Source organism: Leptidea sinapis, chromosome 46 (genome assembly GCF_905404315.1).
Source record: "Leptidea sinapis chromosome 46, ilLepSina1.1, whole genome shotgun sequence".
NCBI classification, from domain to species: domain Eukaryota; kingdom Metazoa; phylum Arthropoda; class Insecta; order Lepidoptera; family Pieridae; genus Leptidea; species Leptidea sinapis.
In genome coordinates this window covers 5,383,818-5,401,021 of record NC_066310.1, presented here as the reverse complement: position 1 = coordinate 5,401,021, position 17,204 = coordinate 5,383,818, and the positions used below count along the sequence as shown (strand labels likewise).

The 17,204-nt window shown below is 44.1% G+C and overlaps 1 protein-coding gene and 1 long non-coding RNA gene across 2 annotated transcripts in view; both read left to right on the top strand.

Annotated features, from left to right (window-relative positions):
* Positions 1–1,944, top strand: part of LOC126977878 (dnaJ homolog subfamily C member 13-like) — a 36,516-nt gene extending 34,572 nt beyond the window's left edge. The window contains exon 19 of the mRNA XM_050826508.1: positions 1,930–1,944. Coding sequence (XP_050682465.1) covers positions 1,930–1,944 — 15 coding nt within the window. The remainder of the gene's footprint in view (positions 1–1,929) is intronic.
* A 9,736-nt stretch (positions 1,945–11,680) lies between these two features.
* Positions 11,681–16,876, top strand: LOC126978040 (uncharacterized). The gene is made up of 2 exons (XR_007732466.1): positions 11,681–12,047; positions 12,686–16,876. It is a non-coding gene; the product is annotated as an uncharacterized LOC126978040 (long non-coding RNA).
* Positions 16,877–17,204: the final 328 nt, after the last annotated feature.

Below are 17,204 nucleotides of genomic sequence, written 5' to 3'. Positions count from 1 at the left end.
TGCTGAGGTGAGATCAAATTTTTCAATTTAATATTAAACTGTTGTGAGACTAAACGTTATTTATTAATACGGCTTTACTCACGATTTATCGGTGTGGGTACCAACTAGTTTCGCACCATTGTGACGTGACATACAGTGTCGTGATAGTGGTGTGATACCGAAATTTGCTCGTATCAAAGAAGTGAATTGCTCTCGGATTTATAAAGAATTCTTTAACACGAAGTGTAACAAAATACTGAGACAAGTAACTCAAAACTACCGAGCCGTAAGTACTACAATCTAGAACACGTCATACGAAACTCTTGTTTGCACCACGTGCAAAAAAGAACTACACTGGCCTGCAAAAGTAACTATCACAATTTTCAATTTTTTTTTTATTAACTATAGAAGGTAGAGATTTAAGATTATAAACGTTTTGTTGCAAATTTTATAGGCTTTAATTCTTAGAAACTAAAATTATACATCAGTAACATTTTTAACTTAAAAAAGATAAAACAATGAAAATAGACATTTTTAAAATGTATTACATGTTATTTAATTTTTAACAACTGGTATTTCCTCCTCGAGCTCTGATTACAGCTTCGAGCCGGTTTGGCATACTGAACACTAGGTTTCGGAGCCGATGTTGGGGAATATTCTCCCAGTCTTCTACCAGGGCCTGCTTTAGTGCCTTGAGGGTAGTAGGTGGTGGTCTGCGATTTCTGACTAGCCTCCCAAGCTCATCCCAGGCGTGTTCAATCGGGTTGAGATCAGGACTTCTTGATGACCATCACGCTGATACCGACCTGAATATACTCTTGTACGATATGAGCCGTGTGTGGCCGGGCATTATCATACATCAGCATCGATCCATCACCCATATTTGCTAAATACGGCCCTGCATACTCATTGAGAATCTCTTGAGCATATCTTTGCCCAGTGAGGGTGCCATTTTCTATGGCTACTAGCTCTGTGCGACCTTCTGAAGATATGCCAGCCCATACATGTACACTGCCTCCACCGTATTGGACTCTTTCTGAGATGCAGGCTTGTAGGTATCGCTCACCAGGTCGCCTGTAAACACTTCGCCTTCCATCAGAAGTGTAAAGGGAGAATCGAGACTCATCTGCAAACAAAATTCTTGACCATTCTTCTTCATCCCACTGCATGTGTTCACGAGCGTATCGCAGTCTCGCTACTCGATGCTGTCTCTCGAGTTTTGGGCCACTCGCTGGTCTTCGGGGTTTCAAATTTGCTTCAGCAAGTCTTCTTCTCACTGTACTGTCACTAATGTAGTCCCTCCGGGTCTGAAGTAGCTGTTGCTGGACTTCAACTGCATTTTGGTGGCGATTTCTTAACACAGTGGAAATAATATAACGATCTTCTCGGGCACTGGTACACCTGGGTCTGCCATTACAAGGTCTCCTCAGATGGTGTCCAGTCTCTTCGTACCTTCGCTTTACCTTCTGGACCGTTCGTACCATCACACCCACCATTCTTGCAGTGCGACGCATACTGATGCCTAGTTCCAGAAAAGCCATGATCCTAGCACATTCTTCAACTGAAAGAGGCATGATAAATAAATGTTATGTGCTTTTTAGTATAAATTTTTAAAACAAGACCCATCGATCTTGAAAAAAATTTAAAACAGAAAGAAAAATGTGAATGGTAAAATTGTAATTCGGAAACGTCCACTTTGAAAAAGGAATGGTTTTGTTTTTGAAGTTTTTTTTCAGCCAATTCTTAAAAGAAGGTTACCGACTATAAAGTTTTTATGTACAAAATTAAATTCTCTTTGGAGTCCTTTTTATTTCGAAAGTATATCTTGTGAACTGAAAACGTTATCTTAATTTTAAAAGTGTGATACTTACTTTTGAAGGCCAGTGTATTATAAAAACTCGATTATATGCAGGGTTAAAAAAAACTGCAATAATTACTATGATATTATAGATATCTTCATGTTAGAAAAGCATAAATTGAAGCGTTTAATTATTAAATTACACCAGTCAAAAAGTAGTGCCGTACTCATTTATTTAAAATATATACATATCTACTAAACAGACGCATACGCATTCACACCCACACACAAACATACACAGAGAATAAGAAACACACGAGGCAGCTTTTGTGCTGTAATACAGCTTGTTGTAAAACTAGATTGTCAATATGAGTAATCTATAATAAGAGTAATTGGACTCCAATCGGTTCGTTCTTATGGTCCTTCGAACCGAACTTAAAAATAATTATTTATTGGAGCATGTGTAATGGTAACCAGTATGTGTTATGCGTAACCAGGCGTGCGTGGTTGCGCTGATGCAAACGGACGTTATGGCCGGTCTGAAGAGCGCAGTGAAGTCATGCGACGCCGTGCTGCCGAGTGCGTGCGAAGCGCTCTCTACTATATTCAACTCTACGGTCAACACGGATCCACTTGTGCTGCAGGTTGGTTAGATATCCAATATAAATACGTAAGGTCTATCTTTTCAAATTCAAATATTTTTATTCAAAATAGAATATAATATCACTTATTGAAAGTCAACAACTACTAAAACTATTATTAATAGTCTGATAAACTTTAATAAATACTCACTTGATAATTTTTTTCTGTTATAATAAATTATTTAATGGAGAATAATTTCAATAGATATTAAACGATACCTTTTCCAACTACATTGCCACTCGGGGTCCTGGAAAATCAAAATTCCTCATCTTGAGATGAGATATTAAGTCTAGCGACCTCAACAGCTTAATCGAAACTCAAATAGTGCCGGCACACAAAGTTGGCGGCAGTAAAATACACCGCCGAATAGGTCTTCTAGGCGGAGCTGGTAGGTTTATCATCATCAGTCCTGCGCTGCCTTCATCTAACGTATTTCAGCGGTCTTGACCAGATCGTTGGTCCATCTCGTGGGGGGCTTACCAACACTGCGTCTTCCAGTACATGGTCGTCATTCGAAAACTTTACTACCCAAACGGCCATCGTCGAACTATTTGCTCAGCCCTCATTTGGACTATGTCGTTAATTCTGGTTCTCCTACGGATCTTCTCATTTCTGATTCGATCCGGCAGGGAAACCGGAGGTAGGTTGGCGCTTGGAGGTTCAAGTAGAATTAATTGTGACCGCAGGCGCTCGAGACGGAGCTGGTGGGCGAGCTGCTGTCGTTCCTGGAGCGTGGAGTGGCGGCCGACACGGCGGCGCGACTCGTGCACGCGCTCAAGGGGATGGCGCGGTCGGTGACGCACGGCGAGCGAGTGCGGGCCGTGCTGGCCGCGTCGGGGACGTGGGAGCGGTACGCCGCGCAGAGACACGACCTGTTCATAGCGGCCGGCCCGCGCCGCGCGCTGCCCGGTACCCGACTAGCTTCAATATATTAATACTTGTTTATGTACACCATACGTTCTCAACGTGGGAGCGGTACGCCGCGCAGAGACACGACCTGTTCATAGCGGCCGGCCCGCGCCGCGCGCTGCCCGGTACCCGACTAGCTTCAATATATTAATACTTGTTTATGTACACCATACGTTCTCAACGTGGGAGCGGTACGCCGCGCAGAGACACGACCTGTTCATAGCGGCCGGCCCGCGCCGCGCGCTGCCCGGTACCCGACTAGCTTCAATATATTAATACTTGTTTATGTACACCATACGTTCTCAACGTGGGAGCGGTACGCCGCGCAGAGACACGACCTGTTCATAGCGGCCGGCCCGCGCCGCGCGCTGCCCGGTACCCGACTAGCTTCAATATATTAATACTTGTTTATGTACACCATACGTTCTCAACGTGGGAGCGGTACGCCGCGCAGAGACACGACCTGTTCATAGCGGCCGGCCCGCGCCGCGCGCTGCCCGGTACCCGACTAGCTTCAATATATTAATACTTGTTTATGTACACCATACGTTCTCAACGTGGGAGCGGTACGCCGCGCAGAGACACGACCTGTTCATAGCGGCCGGCCCGCGCCGCGCGCTGCCCGGTACCCGACTAGCTTCAATATATTAATACTTGTTTATGTACACCATACGTTCTCAACGTGGGAGCGGTACGCCGCGCAGAGACACGACCTGTTCATAGCGGCCGGCCCGCGCCGCGCGCTGCCCGGTACCCGACTAGCTTCAATATATTAATACTTGTTTATGTACACCATACGTTCTCAACGTGGGAGCGGTACGCCGCGCAGAGACACGACCTGTTCATAGCGGCCGGCCCGCGCCGCGCGCTGCCCGGTACCCGACTAGCTTCAATATATTAATACTTGTTTATGTACACCATACGTTCTCAACGTGGGAGCGGTACGCCGCGCAGAGACACGACCTGTTCATAGCGGCCGGCCCGCGCCGCGCGCTGCCCGGTACCCGACTAGCTTCAATATATTAATACTTGTTTATGTACACCATACGTTCTCAACGTGGGAGCGGTACGCCGCGCAGAGACACGACCTGTTCATAGCGGCCGGCCCGCGCCGCGCGCTGCCCGGTACCCGACTAGCTTCAATATATTAATACTTGTTTATGTACACCATACGTTCTCAACGTGGGAGCGGTACGCCGCGCAGAGACACGACCTGTTCATAGCGGCCGGCCCGCGCCGCGCGCTGCCCGGTACCCGACTAGCTTCAATATATTAATACTTGTTTATGTACACCATACGTTCTCAACGTGGGAGCGGTACGCCGCGCAGAGACACGACCTGTTCATAGCGGCCGGCCCGCGCCGCGCGCTGCCCGGTACCCGACTAGCTTCAATATATTAATACTTGTTTATGTACACCATACGTTCTCAACGTGGGAGCGGTACGCCGCGCAGAGACACGACCTGTTCATAGCGGCCGGCCCGCGCCGCGCGCTGCCCGGTACCCGACTAGCTTCAATATATTAATACTTGTTTATGTACACCATACGTTCTCAACGTGGGAGCGGTACGCCGCGCAGAGACACGACCTGTTCATAGCGGCCGGCCCGCGCCGCGCGCTGCCCGGTACCCGACTAGCTTCAATATATTAATACTTGTTTATGTACACCATACGTTCTCAACGTGGGAGCGGTACGCCGCGCAGAGACACGACCTGTTCATAGCGGCCGGCCCGCGCCGCGCGCTGCCCGGTACCCGACTAGCTTCAATATATTAATACTTGTTTATGTACACCATACGTTCTCAACGTGGGAGCGGTACGCCGCGCAGAGACACGACCTGTTCATAGCGGCCGGCCCGCGCCGCGCGCTGCCCGGTACCCGACTAGCTTCAATATATTAATACTTGTTTATGTACACCATACGTTCTCAACGTGGGAGCGGTACGCCGCGCAGAGACACGACCTGTTCATAGCGGCCGGCCCGCGCCGCGCGCTGCCCGGTACCCGACTAGCTTCAATATATTAATACTTGTTTATGTACACCATACGTTCTCAACGTGGGAGCGGTACGCCGCGCAGAGACACGACCTGTTCATAGCGGCCGGCCCGCGCCGCGCGCTGCCCGGTACCCGACTAGCTTCAATATATTAATACTTGTTTATGTACACCATACGTTCTCAACGTGGGAGCGGTACGCCGCGCAGAGACACGACCTGTTCATAGCGGCCGGCCCGCGCCGCGCGCTGCCCGGTACCCGACTAGCTTCAATATATTAATACTTGTTTATGTACACCATACGTTCTCAACGTGGGAGCGGTACGCCGCGCAGAGACACGACCTGTTCATAGCGGCCGGCCCGCGCCGCGCGCTGCCCGGTACCCGACTAGCTTCAATATATTAATACTTGTTTATGTACACCATACGTTCTCAACGTGGGAGCGGTACGCCGCGCAGAGACACGACCTGTTCATAGCGGCCGGCCCGCGCCGCGCGCTGCCCGGTACCCGACTAGCTTCAATATATTAATACTTGTTTATGTACACCATACGTTCTCAACGTGGGAGCGGTACGCCGCGCAGAGACACGACCTGTTCATAGCGGCCGGCCCGCGCCGCGCGCTGCCCGGTACCCGACTAGCTTCAATATATTAATACTTGTTTATGTACACCATACGTTCTCAACGTGGGAGCGGTACGCCGCGCAGAGACACGACCTGTTCATAGCGGCCGGCCCGCGCCGCGCGCTGCCCGGTACCCGACTAGCTTCAATATATTAATACTTGTTTATGTACACCATACGTTCTCAACGTGGGAGCGGTACGCCGCGCAGAGACACGACCTGTTCATAGCGGCCGGCCCGCGCCGCGCGCTGCCCGGTACCCGACTAGCTTCAATATATTAATACTTGTTTATGTACACCATACGTTCTCAACGTGGGAGCGGTACGCCGCGCAGAGACACGACCTGTTCATAGCGGCCGGCCCGCGCCGCGCGCTGCCCGGTACCCGACTAGCTTCAATATATTAATACTTGTTTATGTACACCATACGTTCTCAACGTGGGAGCGGTACGCCGCGCAGAGACACGACCTGTTCATAGCGGCCGGCCCGCGCCGCGCGCTGCCCGGTACCCGACTAGCTTCAATATATTAATACTTGTTTATGTACACCATACGTTCTCAACGTGGGAGCGGTACGCCGCGCAGAGACACGACCTGTTCATAGCGGCCGGCCCGCGCCGCGCGCTGCCCGGTACCCGACTAGCTTCAATATATTAATACTTGTTTATGTACACCATACGTTCTCAACGTGGGAGCGGTACGCCGCGCAGAGACACGACCTGTTCATAGCGGCCGGCCCGCGCCGCGCGCTGCCCGGTACCCGACTAGCTTCAATATATTAATACTTGTTTATGTACACCATACGTTCTCAACGTGGGAGCGGTACGCCGCGCAGAGACACGACCTGTTCATAGCGGCCGGCCCGCGCCGCGCGCTGCCCGGTACCCGACTAGCTTCAATATATTAATACTTGTTTATGTACACCATACGTTCTCAACGTGGGAGCGGTACGCCGCGCAGAGACACGACCTGTTCATAGCGGCCGGCCCGCGCCGCGCGCTGCCCGGTACCCGACTAGCTTCAATATATTAATACTTGTTTATGTACACCATACGTTCTCAACGTGGGAGCGGTACGCCGCGCAGAGACACGACCTGTTCATAGCGGCCGGCCCGCGCCGCGCGCTGCCCGGTACCCGACTAGCTTCAATATATTAATACTTGTTTATGTACACCATACGTTCTCAACGTGGGAGCGGTACGCCGCGCAGAGACACGACCTGTTCATAGCGGCCGGCCCGCGCCGCGCGCTGCCCGGTACCCGACTAGCTTCAATATATTAATACTTGTTTATGTACACCATACGTTCTCAACGTGGGAGCGGTACGCCGCGCAGAGACACGACCTGTTCATAGCGGCCGGCCCGCGCCGCGCGCTGCCCGGTACCCGACTAGCTTCAATATATTAATACTTGTTTATGTACACCATACGTTCTCAACGTGGGAGCGGTACGCCGCGCAGAGACACGACCTGTTCATAGCGGCCGGCCCGCGCCGCGCGCTGCCCGGTACCCGACTAGCTTCAATATATTAATACTTGTTTATGTACACCATACGTTCTCAACGTGGGAGCGGTACGCCGCGCAGAGACACGACCTGTTCATAGCGGCCGGCCCGCGCCGCGCGCTGCCCGGTACCCGACTAGCTTCAATATATTAATACTTGTTTATGTACACCATACGTTCTCAACGTGGGAGCGGTACGCCGCGCAGAGACACGACCTGTTCATAGCGGCCGGCCCGCGCCGCGCGCTGCCCGGTACCCGACTAGCTTCAATATATTAATACTTGTTTATGTACACCATACGTTCTCAACGTGGGAGCGGTACGCCGCGCAGAGACACGACCTGTTCATAGCGGCCGGCCCGCGCCGCGCGCTGCCCGGTACCCGACTAGCTTCAATATATTAATACTTGTTTATGTACACCATACGTTCTCAACGTGGGAGCGGTACGCCGCGCAGAGACACGACCTGTTCATAGCGGCCGGCCCGCGCCGCGCGCTGCCCGGTACCCGACTAGCTTCAATATATTAATACTTGTTTATGTACACCATACGTTCTCAACGTGGGAGCGGTACGCCGCGCAGAGACACGACCTGTTCATAGCGGCCGGCCCGCGCCGCGCGCTGCCCGGTACCCGACTAGCTTCAATATATTAATACTTGTTTATGTACACCATACGTTCTCAACGTGGGAGCGGTACGCCGCGCAGAGACACGACCTGTTCATAGCGGCCGGCCCGCGCCGCGCGCTGCCCGGTACCCGACTAGCTTCAATATATTAATACTTGTTTATGTACACCATACGTTCTCAACGTGGGAGCGGTACGCCGCGCAGAGACACGACCTGTTCATAGCGGCCGGCCCGCGCCGCGCGCTGCCCGGTACCCGACTAGCTTCAATATATTAATACTTGTTTATGTACACCATACGTTCTCAACGTGGGAGCGGTACGCCGCGCAGAGACACGACCTGTTCATAGCGGCCGGCCCGCGCCGCGCGCTGCCCGGTACCCGACTAGCTTCAATATATTAATACTTGTTTATGTACACCATACGTTCTCAACGTGGGAGCGGTACGCCGCGCAGAGACACGACCTGTTCATAGCGGCCGGCCCGCGCCGCGCGCTGCCCGGTACCCGACTAGCTTCAATATATTAATACTTGTTTATGTACACCATACGTTCTCAACGTGGGAGCGGTACGCCGCGCAGAGACACGACCTGTTCATAGCGGCCGGCCCGCGCCGCGCGCTGCCCGGTACCCGACTAGCTTCAATATATTAATACTTGTTTATGTACACCATACGTTCTCAACGTGGGAGCGGTACGCCGCGCAGAGACACGACCTGTTCATAGCGGCCGGCCCGCGCCGCGCGCTGCCCGGTACCCGACTAGCTTCAATATATTAATACTTGTTTATGTACACCATACGTTCTCAACGTGGGAGCGGTACGCCGCGCAGAGACACGACCTGTTCATAGCGGCCGGCCCGCGCCGCGCGCTGCCCGGTACCCGACTAGCTTCAATATATTAATACTTGTTTATGTACACCATACGTTCTCAACGTGGGAGCGGTACGCCGCGCAGAGACACGACCTGTTCATAGCGGCCGGCCCGCGCCGCGCGCTGCCCGGTACCCGACTAGCTTCAATATATTAATACTTGTTTATGTACACCATACGTTCTCAACGTGGGAGCGGTACGCCGCGCAGAGACACGACCTGTTCATAGCGGCCGGCCCGCGCCGCGCGCTGCCCGGTACCCGACTAGCTTCAATATATTAATACTTGTTTATGTACACCATACGTTCTCAACGTGGGAGCGGTACGCCGCGCAGAGACACGACCTGTTCATAGCGGCCGGCCCGCGCCGCGCGCTGCCCGGTACCCGACTAGCTTCAATATATTAATACTTGTTTATGTACACCATACGTTCTCAACGTGGGAGCGGTACGCCGCGCAGAGACACGACCTGTTCATAGCGGCCGGCCCGCGCCGCGCGCTGCCCGGTACCCGACTAGCTTCAATATATTAATACTCGTTTATCTACATCATAGGTTCTCAACGTGGGCGACAACGCCCCCTTGGGGGCGTTTGAAACTTTCGGGGGAGCAGTAGAAGACCCAGAGAATTTAGGGGGCATTGACATATCAATCTACCCACGCCCCACCTGCACCATAGTGCAGGTGGGGCGTAGGTAGATTAAAAAATGTAGTCTAAACAGGCAAAAATACATAAAAATATTCTAGAAAAAAACATATTCTCAAAGTGGGCGGTAAGCAAAATAAGGTTGAGAAACTACGATCTACACCAATGCTTTAAATCCTCTAATAAATATTCTGAAACAGTTAGCTTATTGCCAACATTAAAACACCCAATGTCCTAATAACTATTACATCATCCAAACGAGTGTTGTAATATAATTCAGTATAACATTACAACACTCGTTTGGATGATGTAATGGCTACTAGTACTAGCTTTTTCAATGTTAGCAGTAATCTGTTTCAGAATCTATTTCATATTATGGGTGTAGATAGTCATGTATGCAACTGTTGATAATTAGGTATTTAATACCTAATACCTATTAACTAACTGTTGATAATTAGGTATTTAATACCTAATTATCAATAGTAACGTGGTTCCTTTACATAACACATACATTCATAATCCAATACTATGTGGTTTTTACTTTTAGGTAAACCTCATTTATAGCTATAGCATAAATATTTGTCATCCTTTTTGCGGGATGTTTGATATTTTTTCCTCGCAAGTGATACACTTCGTATGAAACCCGTGTGCTTTTATCTTGACACTCTAGATTTCCTTATTGCGCTCGCTTGTGCTAAACTATTATAGACCTTTATTGATTTACAAGTTACCAAGTTATTAGCAGTATCTGCCTATATCCGTGACACAGTTACCAGTGGGAGGCTCCTTTGCACAGGATGCTGGCCAGATTATAGGTACCACAACAGCGCCTATTTCTGCCGTGAAGCAGTAATGTATATGCATTACTGTGTTTCGATCTCAAGAGCGCCGTAGCTAGTGAAATTACTGGGCCAATGAGACTTAACATCTTATGTCTCAAGGTGACGAGCGCAATTGTAGTGGCGTTCAGAATATTTGCGTTTTTCAATAATTCTGAGCGGCACTATATTGTAATGGGCAGGGCGTATCAATTACCATCAGCTGAACTTCCTGCCCCTTATTTACATAAAAAATAATCATCTGAGTCGTACGTCGTATCGCAGTTGCAACGCCACGACTGATTCGTTGCGACGAGCTCACAGTGCCGTGTCATATTCGGAACTCGATACATATTTTTAGTTGTGTTGGAACGAGCAGATGGCATTATCCACTTAAAACAGTGGAACAGTCGTACGTAAGGCATAACAAATATAATATATAAGATGTAATGTGACATGTGCATGTAGACCACTGGTAGTACAAGCGAGCGTTTGCAGCATAAATAGTTATACATATAGTAATGTATAAATAGTTATGTGTGTAAATAACAGATAGTATTAGTTGTGGTGGCAGTTCTGGGGGCCTATGAGGCATGAGTCGTGTCAAATCCTACTTTTGGTTACATCGTATTCAATGTCGAAGCGATGATTGAACGAACGAAACATTATTCGATATTATCGGTCCTAACCCTACTTTTAGTTGACAATGATAGAGACAAATATTCGAATTTGACAAATAATCAAACGGGATTTTTTTTAGTACCAAGTAATTCAAGGTGTTTTATTGATCGTTTATGCGTAGAAGTAATGCAAATGGCCGCCTGATAAATAGGAAGTCGACGAGAAGGGCTGAGATGCTTTTTTTACATTTTATTTATTCTCAAGTTTTATATTATTTATTCAATTTTAAATAGTCATTTTATATTCATTACATAGTTCTCGAATATGTAAATTTTGTATAAATCATTTAAATTGGTGGGGCAGAATTTGGTAGTCCTTTGCGTCTATACTATGGTTTGACTTTTGACACTTAATAGCGACATATCACTGATAATATTCAGTTTTTCAAGGTTTCCTTATAATTCATTCACACTAACATCGTAAAAAAAATAAAAATATTAGTCTATGGTTACGATAAAAGATAAGGAATTCGAATATTTGTTAGAGTAGGATATAGTAGTTGCGATATATTCGGAGTATTATCGTATCCTCCGCGATATATTCGGAGTATTATCGTATCCTCCGTGATATATTCGGAGTATTATCGTATCCTCCTGTCCTGGATGAACTGCAGCCCAAAAGCCCAGCTCAAAAGAAGAAATTCAGAATGCAGAATATTCCAGAAATTATACGTAATACTTAAAATATATTTTTTTTTTGTTTTACCTATTTGTTCTGTGGTTAAGGGCCTCCTATAAGGCATAAATACAAAACTGATGAAATTCTTCAATCTACGGCTAGCATTTAAACTAAAAATAAATATTACAGCTGTCATAATTTTGTTATAATCCATATAAATAATTGATTGATTGTTGTCCATTCCAGCCGCGCCGCACTCAGCTGGGTATCTCACAGCCCCGCCCGCTACTATCCCGGCGCAGCCCCCGCCCATCGACTGACACTAGCGACCAATCAACGTTCGTTATTCACTTGTAACGTATGATATCAACTATATTAATACTCACAATCCAGAACTTGGAATATATTGTGTATAAAGAATCGAGGCCTTCTTGAAACATTGTAAACTTTCAATTTACACTCAGTTTATTGTTATGATTTATTTTTATTTTTAGGTTAGATGTTTGTAAACATTCAAACAGTTGTTAGTTGTAAAAATGATTACCTGCAGGTGATCTATATAGTATCAATTTCTATTGCAACCTTAGATCATTTATACGTCTAGATAGAATAGCAACGCACGCACAGTAAAACAAAGTGACATATCGCAAGTGTAAGACGTGGCTTGTCATGCGCACATAAGTAATAAACCTGGCCTGTTGTGGTGCATTGCCTAACAGCAAGAGGCTATATCTAAACCTATTAATTATCTAAGATTGTAACATACAAAAGTATTACTAATTGTATTAGACAGAATTTTACTCTACTACTATCTCTGTATCAACTGTTATCGAAATAATTTCTAGTTTTTTGTCATATTATATGAAGTGGTATCGAATAATTTGAAAAATATTGGTGTTTTTCATTGATGGGTTATTTTATATCGTTTATATAATAAGGCATCAATTAAAATATATTATTAAGTAATTTTTTTCAGAATTTCGGGTTCAATCAAGAATAATGAGCGCTGTTTCGGGCTTGGCGTATCATATACCATAAGGTCGAGTCATACCAAAACGTATTGCTCGTCTCTCAATGTTACCTTTTCTTATAAATAAATAATAAACTGCCAATTAATAGGAGTCTTATGCAAAGTTTGTAACTTTCATATTTCTGATTTGCTTTTAGTATTAATAATAAACTAAAATAATATCGTAATTAAAAGAACCTATTTTTCAGTTGTAATGTCATATTTGTTACATAAATATTGGCAAAATCGTCTTAAGAGTACTTACATCTTATGAGCTCGATATTCATATTGGAAAAAATATATATTTACAAATTTATAAAAAATCACATTTTGCGTTCAACATTCCTTAAAATTATTACATATATTTGAAATTAAGGTTTCATTACCAAAGTAACTAGTGAAATCTTCCTATTTGAATATTATATGAAAGCCTTATTATAAGAAATATAACCTATATTTTGTACTAATACTAATTATATTTTCTCACAACGACTTTAACGTCATGAAAGCCGCGACCGTTTTCTTGCCCTATTTACGATTTTAATGTTTAATATCAATCACATACCAGTTTTAATCTTATATTATTATATTCTAACAACCATTAATTAAGTTATCAATGTGTTTCGAATGGGCGGATCACTGATTATATATTATATATTTTAGATAGGACCATAAAGGACAAATAAAATTTGAAAACGAAATTTTATGACTCGAACCCGCTTCGTTTTATTTAATGTAAACTTTATTTGCAAGAGCGACATCGCAAGCCAATTTCCTAATATGCAAATATTGGGGTTGAGCAGGTTATCAACTGTAAAGTAGATCTGTAGACGAAGCCACAACCTGAGAGTTGAATAAAGCATACAAGATTTTATCAACGATACGTCATTAGAACGGTTAGCTCAGTTGGGAGAGAGCTCGCACGGAACGCGAGAGGTCGCGGAATCGTTCATAAAAGTTTGTTTTCAAATTTTGTTTGTGTAATTAATCCCAGAAGTGAGGGTTATCACTTTAAAACATAAAGAATTGTTTATTATCATATTCAGTGTCTATTTTTGTTAAGACAAACCCATGGCCAAAAAGCGATACACATATGATATTGTAATGATATTTTTAAAATATGAAATGAAAAAAAAAACCGTTTCAAATTATAAAAAAGATATACGAGCATCGTAATCAGTTGCGTTAGCAGACATCCGTTGTGCGTTTGATAAGGATTTTTTTTTACTATCTTGTTTTACGGCCCTACATTCAAGCTCTGTTTAGGCTATAGTCTTCAGTTAATCACATGGCCCAGTGCGAATCGCTCGTGTGTGTAATTCGCCTCTTGTATTATTTCTCTAGCCTTTGCGACAGCGACGCTTATTAGGAATCTTACGATATGATATGAATACCTTTTCAAGCCAGCAAATATGTTCGCAAACTCTCATATGAAGCGCAATGTAGGTAGGTACAATATTTAATTCTTTTATCTACACCTAAGCTTTAAATCCTCTATTAAAGATTCTAAAACAGTTAGCTTACTGCTAACATTAAAAAGCCCAGTCCTAGTAACCATTACATCATCCAAACGAGTGTTGTAATGTTGTACTGAATTTCATTACAACACTCGTTTGGATGATGAATCTTTTAAAGAGGATTCATATTATGGGTGTAGATATGTAATTGGGTATTAAAACACTCATGTTTTACTATTATCATAATAAATCGACATCGTGTTTTAATACCCTCTTATTACACAACAGTTGCATAAGTAATTAATAAAGAAATATGTATAAATGTATAAAGTTGACGCAAGCGTGTATGTATGTAAACAACACCAGTGCGTTGTGTGATATTAAAATACACGTAGCTCATATCATAGCGATAGGCATATATATATATATAGTATATCGGATCAGCGGTTATATCACACAATTCCGTTTGTTAGGAGGAATCTATTTTGCAACGAATTATATCATGGTTTTGAAACATAGTATTTCATACGAAGGAATTGTCCAATGGAATATTTTTAAGTGTACACCAACATATTACCCATGTGTGTTTTGTTTTAAATTGTTAATCATAAAGTTTCGTTGAAATTATGTAACATTTCACACGTCGTTTGCCACGTCACTAATATATATATCAAGGCGGTTATCATGTTTCGTAAACAATTTACAAGTCTACCGATGATTTATTAAACCGCGAGCAGCGAGAGTTTGACATTGTTATAGATACCATACTTTATAGTGCAGCACTAAGTCAGTTAATGAATCTAAATTGATTAAGAAGACCAAGTTTCACCTGATTCCTGCCGTCGAACCCTACCTTTGCACGACACGCCACAAGTTAGGATATTCACATTCTGGATGTGTGGCGGTCCTCCACAGCGTGGTTTTCAAGGAGCTTACTTCCACGTACTACAATGCTGTGGAATGAGCTTCCTTGTGCGGTGTTTCCGGGACGATACGACATGGGTACCTTCAAAAAAAGAAGGTACACCTTAAGGCCGGCAACGCTCCTGTGTTTCCTCTGGTGTTGCAAGAGATTGTGGGCGGCGGTGATCACTTAGCAACGTTCGTCTTCCTTATCCATAAAAAAAAAGAATTCAGGTGGTGCTAAGGATTTGTTAACGAAACAGTTGAAACCTAATTGAAATATTCCTACCAATATTACAACATTATTGCTTGATGTTACTACCCTTCTAAGTAAGCCCCATGACACTATAGCATTACACAGTCGACGTTCATAGATCACTTTATACAGGATGATTGTTATAACGTCGGGTAAAATTAGTAATCGGAGTAGAACATGGTTTAGTCATCGCATAAAAAAAAATTGCAGTATAATATAAACGAATTTACAAATAAAATACTATACATTTAAGTTTTCATTTAGTAAAACAACAGAAATATCATTAAATTTTTGATTAATTATGCAAATTTAAATTTTGTGTATCCTACTTGTTGCGTGGAAAATATAACAGACTTAGATCATTTATACTTCTAGACAGACTGTTGTGAAAACGTCGAAAAAATTGAGTTTAGAGTTGACCTCTATTTTAAGCAATACTGCGTGCACTGACACAAATTCATACAAATTGCGAGTGTAAAACGTAGCATGTTACGCACACTAAAGTATTAAATTTTGCCTTTTTTTCGGTTGTCTAACAGTGACAGACTATCTAGACGAATAACGGCCGTTATCAATAACGTATCTCTAGTTACGGATACATTACTGTCACCGTTTAATGACAAGATCTTATCTATCCATAGTTATGTCCAGTATAGTTATAGTCGAATGCTTTATGTCGATAGGTTATTGAAATGTAAGTAGGTAAGCGTAAAAGGATAGATTTGTCTTACCTCTAGTAAGTCAAACTAAGGGTAGATAGGTTATTGAAAACGGCCGTAAATTATCTAAGATTATGGCGCGTCGGCTGGGCCTTGATGTAAGGCCCCACCCCGCGGCACTCCCCAAACAGCCCTGTACTAAGCTACCTCGTCTATCATCTACTCGTGTGTAAATAGAATGGAAATAATTTATAAATATTTATATGGATACACATACATACCCTCACAGCCTTGTTACCGTCGGGGTAGGCCGAGACAATAGAACGCCACTTGCTTCTATCCATACAAACCTCACGCGCTTCCTCTGCATTCATTACTCTTTTGATACATGCTCGTCGGTTGCGGGTACTTCGGACCTTTCCTTTTCTCAAAACTTCCCCAATTTGGTCGACGAATTTTCTACGAGGTCTCACACACTTGCCTTATATATTTGATGCGTCATTCTTTCTTCACTCATTCGCTCCACGTGTCCATGTGCATGGATATTCAAAAGATTTTAAATCTTCTTTATTTGAATTTTGATGATTCTGTTGAACTAATAAACAACGCCACTTAAAGCTCCATACGGAATTACAATCACCCTGTATATTTTTTTTTGTTTTCTTGTAACACTTAAATCTATCATCTAGGAAGTACGTTGGCAATATAAATCATGTAAAATGTGTTAAGATCTGTATAATATGTTTATGTAAATAAATCAAGCAAACGTTTCGAGGCAAAGTCTGATTTGTTAGAAACGTATGCGTATTATCGTTAATATAAATTTAATATTTTTATATTTAATATTAAGAAGTATCAAAGGTAATATATGGTTACTGTATTCTGTTGTTGTTTTATTTTAACATGTCAATCCTGGCCATACTCTGCTGTGGCTCATACTATAATATATAATAATTAATGTTTTATAAAAAAAATGGCTTTGTCGTAAATCCTATTACTCCACAGCTAAATATCTAAATGATTGGACAGTCTGAGACTAGATTATGATTATTTTAAAGCAATAGCAATGACAGTACAATATTGTATATTTAATTTAATGGAGCGCAAAGAATGCTGGGACAATTTCTTGCGCCGCCGTTTTTCTCTCTCAGAGTGCGATTTGCATCCGAAGTGGTGTAGTATCTAATATATTAGAAGTGACATCAAAAAGT